The 16049-nt window shown below is 36.7% G+C and overlaps 1 protein-coding gene across 2 annotated transcripts in view; it reads right to left on the bottom strand.

Annotated features, from left to right (window-relative positions):
• Positions 1-244: 244 nt before the first annotated feature.
• The window catches only part of LOC134533197 (F-box only protein 28), a 68837-nt gene continuing 53032 nt past the window's right edge, over positions 245-16049 (bottom strand). Inside the window, exons 5-9 of one of the 2 annotated variants that reach the window (XM_063370570.1) lie at positions 14846-15041; positions 11884-12067; positions 7327-7483; positions 6801-6896; positions 245-1216 (exon numbers count right to left, since the gene is read on the bottom strand). In XM_063370570.1, coding sequence (XP_063226640.1) covers positions 908-1216; positions 6801-6896; positions 7327-7483; positions 11884-12067; positions 14846-15041 — 942 coding nt within the window. In that variant the 3' untranslated portion in view covers positions 245-907. The remainder of the gene's footprint in view (positions 1217-6800; positions 6897-7326; positions 7484-11883; positions 12068-14845; positions 15042-16049) is intronic. The other variant, XM_063370571.1, reaches the window with a different exon arrangement.

Raw genomic sequence — 16049 nt, 5'->3', positions numbered from 1 at the left:
TGGTTATTTCTTTTATTTCCATATTTTTCTCAAAAGTTCTCACATTTTATTACTCCATCACACTAAATTTATGTGGAATATACTTAAAAAAAAAAAAAAAAAAAATTAAAAAAAAACTCGAACTCGACTTGATACTCGCGAGTATTTTAGCAAACTCGCTCGATCTCGACTCAAAGTGAAAATCCTCTGCTTGCAGACCCCTAATGCTAGGATATTTTATTACACAAAAGAAAAAGTAAACACATTTTAAATTACACAGAAATAAATATTTCATTTTATTTCTCGAATACAAGTTATTTTCAAAATAAATTCACTACTAATATTAAGGCTTTCTTTATTATTATTTACAAACATCTGCACACAAATCAAATTTTCAAAATGAAAAAATTCAGTTGCAAATTAAATATTAAGTGGCAGCTACCATATACTCTACATGTACTCTGATCAGTTTTTTAATCTGCATCACATTACGACTAAAAAAATATTTTGACTGTGGAACAATTAGATTTGAAAAATTTTTAATTACAACACCAAAAACATTGTTACATTTACACTCCCAAAAAGTGAGCAAGAAAACAATCTTACAGGGAATAACTTTAAAAGTCTGTACTTTCAGGATCAATACTTGTTTTTTCCTGATGTGCTCTTTTCTATTAAAAAATTATGCTAGCACACTGTACAACAGACTCATAATGTACAAATTTAATTAACCTAGCATTACAGGGTCAAATCCAAACAACACATGCTGCCGTTAAAACTCACGCTTTAAAATAGAACAAATCCTACTTTCTGTTACAAAATATTCAGTTAGTTTATTTTTTTTAAATAAAAGGACTAAACGTAACACAAACGCAACGTCTGCATCGGGTCCGAGAATGAATAATGATGGGTGATATCGTCCAGAGTCCTAGGTCAGTTTGGTTCGTTTGCTGCGGCTCTTGTGCATCCGCCTGGGCTTCTTGGGCTCGCCGTGGCAGGCCTCCTCGGGCGGCTTCCTCTTGGCCGGGCCGGCCTCCGGCTCGTCGTGGCTGGTCCCCGCGATGGACTTGAAGTCCAGCAGCGCCAGGCCCTCGGGCACGACGCCCTGGTTGGCCAGGGCCTGCAGGTCCTCCGAGGGCACGGGCGTCGCCACGCTGCCGCACGCCGCGCACACCGCGGGCACGGCCGGCGACTTGGAGCGCCAGTACTGCAGCTCTGTTTTGCACTTGTTCAGCTCCTGCACATTCACACCCATCGTTGCCACGGGGTCAAGCAAACATCACAAGGCAAAAAATATACTTGGCAGTAACCGATTAAAAATTAATAAATACACTAGAGTCCCGTTATAGCGAGGTGTCACGGTTCCGGGTTTGATCCTCACTATAACCGTGTCCTCGCTATAACCGAATTGGACAAAGTTTGGCCCCCAAATAATAAAAATTAACCGAAAATAGCATAAAAATTGTGTTTAAACCAGTATAATTGGAAAATAACAGGTTATATTAACGAAAACTTAATTTCTGTGAGCAGATGTGTGAATTCTCTTTAAAACGATACCCCATAAGTACGGATGCGATCACCGATTGCGTCAAAATAACCAGAATACCCTACCACGCCACGTAAGTATAGCATCTCAGCCCGCGGCCGACGCAGCATTGTCCTGCTATCTATTGCCGACGCGGGCTGTCTGCTGGCGGCCATGTTGGTTCGGGATGTTGCTAACAGGTGGTGCTAGTAGAGGTGGGTTGTTACAGCAATTTTCGGTATCTGTTCCAACCTGATAATGATACAGTAATGTACCTAGTTACAAGTCTCTGATACTTTTGTATCAGACGGTCCCAGGAAGCAACAAAGCTCCGCGTACGCAGACCGTGCGACCGGAAGGAGAATCTGATACATTATTGATCACGCCCGGTAATTCTCTACCTCTGTTACTCTCATGCCCGCCTGATACAGCCAGTATCAATCAGTTCAACATTCACTGCAGTTCGTCCTGGCCGTGTATCACCATTTACATTGTTGCGGGCTGTCATGCTTTGTAGTTAGTATCTTTATAGTGAAATAAGGAATGGATAAGTGCACGAAAAAGACTTCATTTGTGTGGAATTTTTTTACGGAAAATAATGAGTTTGCTAATTGTAATTTGTGTAAACAAAAACTGAGTTATAAATCATCATCGACTAATCTGAAGAAACATTTGAAACGTAAACATTGATATAGTATGCTCACTAATGTACGTATCTGTTTTTTTTTTTTTAATTTTTAATTTTTTATAAAATCGTAATATTTTAATGTATGAAAACACTAGTTACTAATTGTTTTGGAAAAAAAAGTCCTAATGTTGATTACATCTGTTATTAGTGTCAACTGAGAATTTATTTGCATTTTCATAGCTGTTAGGTGCACAAATATAAATATTATATCTTCAGGGTGTCTACTAGATCTAGTAAATGAAATTCCCTGATTTTTCCAGGTTTTCCAGGTCTAAAACTGAATTTTTCCAGGTTTTCTTTAACACAATTACGACATTCAACGAAACTGAAAAAACTGCATAACAATACATTGATGGGTTTCAAAGTATTTCAACGTACTTAAATTAGTAAAAATATTACCTTCTTCTAGACGTGGTCAAAGTGACTCAATTGATGGCAAATAAAACATGCTGCTACAAATATTTCACAAATTTACTTTTGCAAAAAACATTAGTAAAAGGAAGCTCCCGTCAAATTCGCAGTGACTCAACTTTTGCGTCTATAGCACTTGCTTCAGAACGAGCCAAATCCAACACTCGAGCCTTCTTATACTGCAATGCCTTGATCTCCTCTTCAACTCTTCTTTTTCTGCCTTCTTCTTGTCTGTAGCTTCATTTCTTTTTGTTTTGTTTGCAGGGCTTCCTTACGCCTACAACTAGCATTTCTTATATACTGTAACATGGACTTGATGATATCAACATGCTCTACACCTCCAGAACGTTGAACAAAGACATACACTTGTCTTTGTGCAATCAGTGTTTCTTCCTGCAAGTTTTCAGTCAGCAGATTAGAATTCACTGAAAATCCTCTTTCCAATGATGCATTTCCATCATCATCCTCAAACTTTAGAAGGCCTGTTTTGGCAACTACTGCATGTGCCTTAAGAATGAGCATCCACAAGTGATCAAGGCGCCCATCTTCTCAAGAAAAAGACGAGAACAGTGCTTCAGAATCTTGCGAGGAACATACCAACTGATATGATCACTCAATATTATCAGCTTCTTGTCCTGATAGCCACCTGTTTCGAAGACAACATTATAAACTGTACTTCACACGCTGTTTCCTCACACCCGAATTTAAAGCCATAGACGGACATAAGCAGGAAATTCCTTTGGTAAGTTTGTACTTTAGGGGACTTTTGTCTTGAAGTTCTTTTACCATAACCTTTGGACAAGTCCTAACATCATTTTTCAGTAACAGGACAGACTTTTCTGGTACTTTCTCTTTCTTGATGGCATGGCGTACTGCATAACCCAACTTGATATTGTTAGCAGTCAATAGATTTTCCTGGTTATCTACATCCAATCGAGATACATTGCATTTTTCCCTAAAGCTCTTCAGTACCTCTGGTTTCACAAAGTTTCCTGCCAAAGCTAATAAAATGTCTAACAGTGAATCATTCAGAAAAGGTGCCATGGGTGCTTCACTTTGGAACATTGTAAGAAACAATTCCAGCTCTGAAGCCAAAGAGTGGAAGAATGTAAATTTTACTTCTAGATTATCTTCAAGAGCACTTTCCACTACCTACATTGAAAGACAGATGAAATAGAAACTTCACTAACAAATTTCTTTAGGTGGGGTAACGTTTTCATGGCACGCTCAGCAACTGCAGTATTTTCTAACCATCTGATTGCACAAAATTTCTTGGGAAAAAGCTCTGATCTAGTTATTCTAATGTAATCTGTCCTCCTTGCAGGTACATGCTTAAACAAATAGTAACTGTGCCTCAAAAAACTAACAACGTCCCATTGTGTAGCATAAATTCCAGTTTTGAAAGCACCATGGACCGTATGAAGCCCACAGCAACCAATTTCTAGCAAAGATGGCGAATCTTCACCAAAAGTGTCTGTGATATGTATTTTCAAAGCTAACAAAAATGCCCAGTTTACGTTGAGGGCATCCATAGATACTTAAAATTAAATGCACCTGTCGGTATAATCCGAACGTGGGAAGTACATGCTGCAGTACGTCACGTCAGCAGGATAACAGACCAGCTTGAACCAGTTTGTATCACGTGATTTGAAGCCACTTCCGAATCTGATGGAAAATAAAAGAAAATGGACGTGGGAACTGTTCGTTATTTGCCATTCAAAAATAAAAATGGGAGGGGATACACATGATGCTACATCAATGCAAGCTTATCAATAAACAAGAAACGTATTGCCAACTACAACCTACCAAACAAAAATTCCCTGATTTTTGAAAAAATTCCCTGATTTTTCCCTGATTATTCCCTGATTACAATTTTCCCTGATTTTTCCAGGTTTTCCAGGTTTTCCAGGGTCAGTAGACACCCTGTATCTTGTATTAATGTACTTTTTAATATTAAAATTTCATTAGTTTTATTATTGAACGAGTCTGTGCACGCACTGCGCTCTGAGCGTACTTTGATGTGGGACAATAACCAAACGACTCGTAACAATTTCGCTTTGCGCCTCTCCTTCAACGCCTTCCCCTGCGCTTCCTCCCCTACATTATTTCCCTTCTTTATCCCTTATTCGTCGTTCCTGCTCCCTCCCCTTTCACAAGCTCCGCCCAAGTGACCGTCATCTGCGATTGGATTCTGCGCACATTGGCCGTGGTGTTGTTCCAGGCGAATTCTGAACTGATACTAAAGTACCTGATACTTTTCAAGTGTACTCGTTTGCCGTTCCTGATACAGGCGCATATCAGTGCCAAAGTAACATGTTGATACTTTTCGACCCACCTCTAGGTGCTAGTGTAGCGCGACGATTTATTTCCTTACAAAATAGCAGGAGTGCGGCTGCGGCAACGCACGTACGCCTCAAACGAAATAGTCGCTGGAAAACTATACTTCTTTTCATTTAAAGAAACCTGTCAACTTTTTTAGAAAATAAATTTGGGATTAAACTCAAAACATCAGCACCCCTTTCCCGGACAAATACCCCAACAACTGACCGAAACAAAAGTTACAAGAAAACTGTCCTAGCGATTCGGAAATAAATACGGTAGTGCCTACTAGAGGTGTAAAAGTAACGAAAAAATGTGTACCCGTATGTATTCGTTACTATAACAATTAGTACTCGTTACTATCGTTACGAACTCGTTACTTCTGATACCGCATAATTTGCTATGTTATGTTGCAGCATCGAATCCAGTCGTATTGCGTACGCGTATGACGTCGCGTAAATAATAATAAATTGAATATAAACAATTAATAGTTTTTGTTAACCAAGAAACAATTAAATCTCATTAGAGCGGCTTTTTAATATTATCTCTTTTAAGATAACAACAACAAAACGTGAAAATATACGCGATTATAAAAACAAAAACATACATATTTCTAATTTGTAAAAAATACTTTCTTACGTTGTTTCTGTTCCAATATCAAACTTTGTCTACACACTGCACAGATAACTAACGGAAGTTTGATAAAATAAAGAAAGGACGGGATTCTATTTTTAAAGCCACGCACTTAGGTGGCGACTGCACGGCTGAAGAATGTGACAGGCGTCAACGGCAAGATGTCTAGTGGCGAGCGAGAGGGGTGGAGATAAAGCAGACAAATAACAAAAGCGCGCTTCAAGCCATCACGCCGTAAATTTCTCAAAAATACCTCGTTATAGCCGTGTTCTCGCTATTACCGTGCTCGCTATAACGAGATTCTACTGTACATATTTAGATTTTTACGATGGTTGAGTAGTCAGATCGCCTTCCAACAAGACGATCCGGGTTCAAAGCATGATGGGGTCGAACCCGGATTTTTCGCAAGTGCAATAATAAATTACAGTTCTTATTTCCTTAATACAAAACATTGTACATATTACAATAATAAAATAAAGTCACTATGAGAAGTTACATTACTAATAGGGACAAGTATATATTGTGAATTATGATAAAACTGTAACAACATTGAAAAAATGTCAACAGACCATATACATAACACCAAAATGCAAGTTACTACACCATTTGGAACCAAAATCATTAAATAAATCAGCATTTTTAATCAAAACTTAAAACACAAAAAAGTAGTCCTGTAATTAGTAATTATACAATGAATTCAATGAATGTAATTTATTTAGCATGATGTTTGTATCAAAATGTGTGTACCAAATTAATTGGAAGAAACCATTTTTTTTTTTGTAATTTAATTGTAACTCATTTTGATATCATGTTATTGATACATTTTTGAAAAACAAATATTTGCTAATTTATTTTTATTGGTCAGAGTAGTTCTGTCCTAGACATATTTATTAGAAATTATTATACTGTAAAAGTGCATCATGTATTAGTCAAAATGATAGTGAAATCAGTATCATGAAATATTAGCATTATTATGAATAAATAGAAAACATAAAAAACAATAACACCATAATCTCTTGTTTTAAAAATGAAATTGACCTAAAAATAAAACCATTTCTCTAATTATTACATTCCTGACTTCCATTCAACTAGGTTGATGTGATGTGTACAAACAAAAAATTATTTGAGCAAAACCAACAAAAACTCAACTTCTCCATTGCTAATACATATTTAATGTCCTGCTTTTCAAATCTGAATAACTGTGTACATAACAACATACCCACATTATAAACAGCTAATACATACCATGATGGGCGTAGATCCCAAGGGGGCCAGGGGGGCCCGGGCCCCCCCTAGAATCAAAAAACCCCCCTCACAGAGGGCTTGCTTGCAAGATCGTAACTGTGAAATGGGAAAGATAAATTTAATCCCGTGGGCTACCCTTGAGAATCCTACAGATTTTTTCCCCTGCATACCATCCTGCATGCAATATTTATATTTACATTTGTGGCAAGAAAAATTTATAGTTGGTATATAACAGCAAAACCCATAAAGAAATTCCCACTACACAATGGTTCTAATTGTATCTCTTTATACAAAGTATAAAAATATTAGAAGCACCCAATGTCTACTGTATCATTTTGTTTGTTAAATTACAACATTTTTTCGAAAAAAGTGAAAAAGTTACACAGGCATAAGGACAACTGTTTATGTTTATGAGTGTAATTATTACAGAACATCTTGTAGATAAAAGGAAATAAACTTACGAAAGTAATATTTCACTATAAATTAATAAATTTTTCTATTTGGCTCAACAGAGAACACCACTCACCTGAAGAAGAGTACTAAATTTACGTGACGTCTCTTCATTCTTTTTATCATATTCATCTAATCTGCTTGCGTATTCTAGAATTTGCTTTTGTTGTTCCGCAATTTTTCCTTTGCAAGTCTTGAGATCACGACGCATTGAAGTCAACTGGCTGTTGTACCTATAAATTAAACATTATTTAACGATGCTAAAACAGCATGAGTAGGTAAGTGTACTTAAATAAGAATAAATAGGTATTACAAAATAGTGCATGTTTGCTCTAAACACTTTTCACAAGAAAAAACTTTTAAATTTATTTAAACATTATTCTTGCTTGGATTCTATTACTTTTTTTTGTGATTCTAATCCCAAACAATTAAAAAAATATTGCATGAATTTTAACATTAAAATACTCATTTATTATTAAAAATTAATGGTGCATTAGTAGTTAAAATAGGTCCAGGCTAGAACTACACAAAAACTCTTTCAACAGATGTGTATGTGAAATATTTAATGAACTTGTTTATGGTACAGTGTGTGTTTATTGTGTTAACTATGCTCTTGTACACCCTATAGTGGCGCATGCGCAGTGATACTAGGATTAGTACAAGATGGAACCTCTGCTACTATGCAATATAAGTTAAAAACTCGCCATCACAAAGTGTAAAATTAACAGGTTATGGGCCCAGACTACGAATGTCAGCATAAGGGAAATAAAAATCGGAAAATGGAAGATTGATAAAAATATATATTGACGCGAGTCGGGAGATGTTTATGAAGACCTAAGAAAAACAACAGTGCTAATGGCGACGAATACAAACGTTTGTCCCTTTCCTCAATTGCGAAGACAGCATTTCAGATGTTATCGTCACTGCGGAATGTTTTCGAACGAAAAAGTGCAATGTCAAAACTTTTTGTGCGCAAGAAACTGCTGACATTAAAGTGTACCACATCGCTACAAGAACACTTCAACAGATTCCATTGTTTAGTGAGAGACTTAGAAGCAATGGGTTCCCAACTGGAACAAGATGATCTCGTGTGTCATTTATTGTTAACCATACCAAATCAATATGAAAATATTGTGACCGTTTTGGGAGCATTAGATACTGACCTTACACTTGAATTTTTGAAATCAAGGCTAGTGGATGCTGAACTAAAGGCAAGTCATGTTCAAGACAACAAGGAAGATGAAGCAACATCGTTCGGAGCATCAAAGAAAAACACATGTACAGTTAAATTCCGTTACAACGTACTTCAGAATAACGTATCTTTCAGTTCAACGTATGATTTTAAATTCCCGCTCAAAACACCAATGTAAACAATGTAAAAATATTTCACTTTAACATTAAAAACGTATCCTACCTTTCAATACAATGACCATTCTTTTCCAGTTATCAGGAAAATTTTACATGATAGTTACTGATTTTGCAAAGGGGTTGTTTAATATAAATGTACATTACGATTAATTTTTATCACTTTCAAGAATCGTTAACAAGTATAAAACGTAAACAAACATTGTATCAACGATTCATAGAATCATGGTACAGTATAACGCGCCATTCGTCCTCCTCCATGGATCACACACTTAGTGCACGAGACAATCTAAACAATCGATTGCTGTATCGCCCCTCTTCAAGACAATTGTTTTTAGCTGCGCCATCTTTTGGTTATTTATAGAGCACGTTTTAAAAGTTTCAACTACCGCAGATACAAACGTTATATAAAAATTATATTTTAAATTATATACAATATAGAAAATCCAATAATGTTAATTTATGCAGGTTAATTTTTGTTTGAACTGTTTGGTGTCACAACATGGCCGACACGCTTTGTTTTGCCACGAAGGTCGGAATGTGGCCTGGCACAGCCATGCTCTCGACGCACGCTACTAGTGCGGAGCTATGGTTATCTATGGATGAGAGGTTTGTTTACGTTTGACGTGGCATGAGGAAAACAATATTGTTGATTGAATATTTTAATCAGGATGGATGGCCAAAAAGATAAAAAGAAACGCAAGCAGTTTTTTAAAGAAAAAGGTGGAAATTTTAAAAGAAATTGACAAAGGCAGGAAAAATGCAGATGTGGCACGGTTGTTTGGTTTGGTGTCCACTGCACTGTCAACAATATTAAAAGATCGCGAAAAAATTATTAAACTGTATGAACAGTCATCTTTATCTGCTGTTTGGAAGAGACTTCGCCTAGGAGATGACGAGGGAATTCTATCTCAATAAATGAACATATCTGCAAAATAGTTTAACCCATTTGTCATTTTGTATATGTAGGCCTAGAATTTAGGCTACTGTATTAAGTTCAGTAATTTTTTGACGTGACGTCTAATAAATCGATGAACGCCGGCTGCACGTACGAAAAAGTGTCCCACTACGGATGTCCCACTACGGATGTGTCCTATTTGCTCATTGTACGCATGCGTGGCATCTCTCTTCATGCTCATTGTAGGGCCTACGCATGCGTGACATCTCTCTTCCACTCGATTGGAACGACCATCGATTTGACTTTTCAATAATATTTTCGTCGTTTGAATTATTAATATTATGTAATTTAACGATTGTCCACTGATTTTCAGCACAATCGGTACAGTTATTTAAAAGTAATGTTGAACATCCAAATACGTTTTGAACCAATTCAAATTACAACCGGGATCTTTTGCACGATGTTGGAAAAACATATTGTAACACCTTATAAATAAGTTTGGTGTATTTGGGATGCGTATTTGTTATAAAATCGAGTTATAAAAACGAAATAATATTATTCTCCTACCGTGAACAAAATTTTTATAAATGTATATATATAACATCTGAAACTATTAATTATCAAATATGGCCTCGTGGGTGAACGATCAGCGGCGCTATCTTCTAATTGTAAGGTTGTCGGTTCGAATCCTGGCAGGTGCAAAGTATTTTTTGTACTTGTAAAAATAAATACGGCGCACGTAACATTTCAAAAGTAATAAATATATTTGAATAATGAATGCAAATAAAAGTAAATTTATTAATTAAACTGTACATTTTATTTCACTCCTTTGTATCCATACAAAATAGTGATAATTCAATAAAAATGATTCAATTTTATTCATAAAAGTATGCAGAGGTAGATTTTATCATACAAAAGATAGAAAAAATTAAAAAAAAATTCTTCCTCAAAGAATATAATATTTTTAATGCCTAAATGGTTTGGTTGCAAATACTTATTACGGCTCAGTCTCAGGCCAAATATGATATTTCCTTTTCTTCTGGATCAATCATTTCATCAATGTTTTGTTATTACGTCACGTTAAACTATCGTCCGTAAACCGACTTTACAGACAACCAATTTTTTTTAAATTCTTGTTTTACAAATATTTGCTTCCAAGCTAATGTAACATTTGATCCCCTACTACTTTATTTTTAAAAATTCAAAAATACTACGTTTTAAACAATCTATGGAAAAGTTCTGATATTTTCCATTGTTCACACACGTGTGTCTTAACCTCAATTTTGAGTGTCAGTTGTTTTGTAATATGACTGCGAAACGTAAACGCAACGACTTACATTGAAAGTTAAAGTTAAAATTATCGAGGAAGTAGACAATGGAGAGAGAACGGAAACTGAAATTGCGAGAGAATTTAACATCCCGCAATCGTCGTTGTAGACAATACTAAAAAATCGTGAAAAGATTGAATCGGCTTTTGCAAGTTCGTGTAAATTATCAACAAGAAAAAGAATGTGAGGCCCAAAACATCAAGAAATGGAAGCTACCTTGTTGCAGTGGTTTGAAGAAATGCGTGCAGCAAACTTGCCTACTTCTGGACCTATGATTCAAAAGAAGGCAGACTACCTAGCATTGAGGTTAGGAATTTCAGACTTCAAGTTCAGCAATGGCTACAACGGTTTAAGGATCGCAACAATCTTGTTGGCAAAACTATGTGTGGGGAGTCAGCAATAGTAGATACGACCAAAGTTAAAGATTGTATACAGACTGCTCAACCAATACTTGATCAGTAATGGCCTTTGATAAGCTTTGTAATGTGGTAAACAATGCCTATAAGAAAAAAATAGTGCAAACCAGAATTGATGCTTTTTTTAAACCAAATGTTTGAATAGAAAATGTGTCATGATTTCAAGTTTATTAAAGTTTGTATTATGATTTATTCTGTAAGTGTTTCATTGTGTGTGTTTTCTTTAGCGTTTACAAATTGTTATGCATGTAGTGAAGCCAGCTTATACTACCAATAGTGTACATATATATTTTTCTTTATGGTTGTAAATATAGGCATTTAAAGTTCAATCAAATTTTTTTGTTGTGATAACCCAATAGTTTGGTTAATATGAACAAACCCTCGTTATTACAAAGTGCTAAAATTATGGTCCCTTCAGGTTTGTAATAATGAGGTTTGACTGTAGATGGACTTTTTTAAAAAGAAACTGACCATGTTCCACTGCAAACTTAACTAGTGGTAAGAAAGAGTGAGATGAAATTTTTTGCAAATAACACATCCTTCATTAGTTACCTCTATCTGCACAAACATATTACTCCAATAGTGCTATCTGGTAGGTACGGTCAGGGTGTCGGTGGCAGCCTCACCTCTTCATGCCCTGCTTGATCTTGCGTATGCGCTTGCGCAGCACCATGTTGGACTGGGGGAGCGGCTGCGGCACGGCGTGGTCCTCGGCGATGCTCACCAGCAGGCTCGGGGAGTCGTCCCCCTTCAAGGCGCCCGCCTCAGGGGGCGAGCCCACGGACAGGTACGACTTGGAGGACGTGCTGGCTGCACACGCACCCCCCCTCAAGCAACTGTAAGCCCGCTACGCTGCGCTGCTCCCCGCGCAACTGCCACTGGCACCACATTGTTCTGTCCTGCTTTTAGCGCTTCAGCATGCACCACAGTTGGTGCTTGGCCAGTGTTAAAACAGCTACTTCAACACAAATTCCACAACACAGTATTTCAAGATGGGATGCATTTTAACTTTAAAAAATACAAACACAATACTACGATTGTAATCGACACATTTACCACCAGCTCTCATATTTTTTTTGAAAAATCCAAGGATGCAGTTAAAGGAAGTTCTAACCCACATCTCCATAAAACTTAGATGTTTCAGTTCTTAAATATTTTTAATTTCTCTCACTGGTACATCACAAAAATGTTAAAAATAAAACTTTGGCAGCTAATTAGGAAATATATACCTGTGTGTGTGTGTGTTGTGTGTATTTGTGATGAGTCAGTCCCGGTTCTCTGTTCTTAACAAGTTAACCGGAACCGAGAACCGTAAAATATATAAACCCAGTACTGTTACCATGCAAAGCATGACACCAATAGATTTCCAGTAAAACGCCATGGTATAGTGCCAGCGACCAACACGCAGTCTTTCTTCACTCTAAGCCCCACGTGAAAAGTGAAAGTTAAGGTTCATAGTCTCCCCTTCCTTTCCTCTACCTCCTTGCAACAGCCCACCCAGATGGAAAGACAACAGCCACCACTGGTGGGAAGGGAAGTGTCAGAACGTAAACAAAAGAGTTCTTTATGCAGAGATCCTGATATTGTTATTGTCCCTCTCTTCACTAGGTGATACGGATGATCATTTCAACCAAAAGTAGACCTATGAAAGAATAAAACAGGCTCAGTATACTTATAATTAGAGTTAGGAGTTTTCCGCGATTCCGCGATCGCGGAATATTTCGCAGAATTACAAGAGTCCCGCATAATCGCAGAATCATCGCAGAATCACCAATTTTGCTGTACCTTTTTTGTCCATTTTGAGTGCAGTAATAATGTGTGCAAGGGTTATGTTCTCCCAAATAATATCTTAATTATTATGGGCAGAGTGAATAATTTCCAAACATTGTATAAAACATATGTTTTCATATAATTAATGCTGCAATGGCGTTAAAAAATTCAAGTTTGAATTACCAAAATATCACATACGGCAAAATAAATTTTGTTTGCAGAGAATCCAAAGATAAGATTATAAGAAGAGTACCACATTGAGCGAGTGATCCTACCGGCGTTTATGAAACGACTGTAGTCACAGTCGATGGAAATATGTGCGCATCAATCGACTAATCAATCGATACAAGGCTTCGAATACGAAAGAATGACCTTATGGCCGTTGGCGCGTGTTGTAGGCCACACGGCATATTAAAAAATATAAATATATAGATATATCGTGATCCACTAAAGTAAATGAAAATGTCTTTGAGTAAATACGTTTTTAAAGAAGCCAGAGGGGGTAAAACAGCTATTCAAAATTGTTTTTGTTAGCTCGTTGTAAAAACTGGCTTCTTTAGGCTGTATATACATGTTTCAAACGTGATAAACTATTTTTGATAAATTGCAGAACTTTACATTTATTATCACAGAATTTCTTGTTTTCTATCGCAGAATTTGTGTTTCATTATCGCAGAATTTTGGCCTTTGGTGTGCAGAAAACGCCTAACCCTACTTATAATACTTACCTTAAAAATAAACATTACCATGATTTAAAGTTAACTAACACTCATTTAACTGTAGGCATATCCTACAACTTTTGCAGCCCAACATCACTTATAACTCAACCTATGCTATGTTAAAATAATTACACTTTAAAAGAGACCTTTGTTAACTTGGGAGTATCATCCCTTGGCCATTATAATACATACATATGTTGCAATTGCTTTGGTTTATGGCTACTACAGTATTAGTTTTTATTATTTATTTTTTATGATTTACTTAATCTATTGTGAACAAATATTTACATTTTTCTCAAGTAATTTTTATTGTTGTGCCTAAATTAAATACTGACCCAGTGAAAAGAAGTTGTTAAATATTACTAGACACTGCTGGGCAACAGGATGTGTACAGTTCTGCTCCAGCCAGCCAGTGAGACGTGGAGCAACTGTGCTACCTAGGAGCTAGGTGACTTGTGGTTGGATAATGGTAAAATGGAGGTGCTGATAAGTCATACTAAACAAAGACACCATTAATTAGGACGTACTTTATCTTTGGCATTTACTGTGGAAGTCAAGTTAAAACTGAGAACCAATTTATAAGAGCCAGAACCAAACAAAGAACTGAGAAAAAAGATAGAACAGACACATCACTAGTGTGTGTGTGTGGTTGTTAAGCCTTTCAAAAGGTCTACAAGTTTAACAGTGTTTAATGTAAATATATAATTTGACATGAAATGGGTCAAATACCCTTAACACTGTCTCATACTTACTGCAATTACTTTTAGTTATGGAACTGACAAGAGAAGAAACCTTATCACTTAAGTTAAGATTTATATATTCCTCAAATCCACTAATGTGGGTCGAATCAATTTACTGAAACTGACCAATTCCGCTTATAAAATTAATTTTCCTGGAATATTACAAAATAATTAACAATGGAATAGGTGTCCTAATACCTAATATATTTTTGTTTATTTCATTCATAACAACTTATCTCAATGTATGCATCGAGTTGAACAATAATATCATAAAAGCTACTATTATTTCATTAGTTAACTGTTATGACAGGGAGGAAAAAAGAAGCTGAGAAAAGAGCCAAGACAGGCCCCGTACTCACGCGCAAATGCACCGGTGAAGTCCAGGAAGTCTGTTCCGAAGTAAGCGATCTCCGGCAAGGTGGGCTCAATGTGCTCCTTGAAGTACTCCATGGCCATCGTGGACAGATCAAACAACTCGTCCGTCACTTTGTACGGGCGGGCCAGCTTCGGAGTCACCTTGATGTAGTGCAGGATACGGTACACTTCGTCCAGGATCTGGGTCAGACAGGTCAATGTTCTTAGTGGACTGCAGGACAGCTTTCGTCTATCAACGGTGTACAGTGAATGTCTTTACAACTTACCTGAAAACCCCAGTTTTCGTACTTAATAATGAAAGCACTTTATCTGAAGCACAACTAATACGTTCCTAAAAACGTTTGTGTTATTTTAAATCGCATATTCTGAAGCACTAGTCTCCATAAATATCAAGGCTAATTTACCTAATGTGCAGGGAAATATTCTTTACATAATATAAATGCGTAAAATAACACTTAACGTTAAATATGTCACACCATTTATCTTTATAAGCCTACCATTGAATACTCTGTATGACAAATAGGACACAGCATAACGACAGATAGTTATCGTCAGTCGGCTGGTTGATTTGCCCACCAAGGCGTGACCTTTAACTCATGTCGCGTACCTTTCTGCAAACTTTTCAAACCATCCTTTACTGATAGTGAAACGATATTACTACCCGGATATTTACATTTTAATATTTTAAAAATTAAAGTGCTTATTCACATATCACTGCTTTTTTTTTATTGCACCACTCATTTAACAACCTTTTCCATGTATCATCTGTTCATTTCTGTTCCGGTACCTAAATTCAAATATAGTCCCGCTAGTACAACCAACAGCATCAGACTTATACAAACGTTTGATAGATTTTTTTGTATGATTATGTGCATAGTTGACTTAATTAAAACTACAGTGTAACCAACAGTGTGGCCTTCATGACATTCTGCACGCTGTAAAACTTGTAGTTTTGTCTCAAATACTTAAACACGATGTATTACGCTCTCACTAGAAAGCCATGATTCCAATATGGTTCCAACTGCGAGTTCCCTGCCACTGGCTCGACTGAGTTCATCACGGCCCGGTCTGGTCCTTTACACCCAACAGCTGCAACTGAACTTGTCATAGCTGATGTTTGTACAACAGCCGATAGCATAGTCAGACCTGCGTGCACATCTTTCCCTCCCTCGTATGGTTGGCTAACTG

Source organism: Bacillus rossius, chromosome 6 (assembly GCF_032445375.1).
Source record: "Bacillus rossius redtenbacheri isolate Brsri chromosome 6, Brsri_v3, whole genome shotgun sequence".
Taxonomy (NCBI): domain Eukaryota; kingdom Metazoa; phylum Arthropoda; class Insecta; order Phasmatodea; family Bacillidae; genus Bacillus; species Bacillus rossius.
This window is presented reverse-complemented; position numbering and strand designations above follow the sequence as displayed.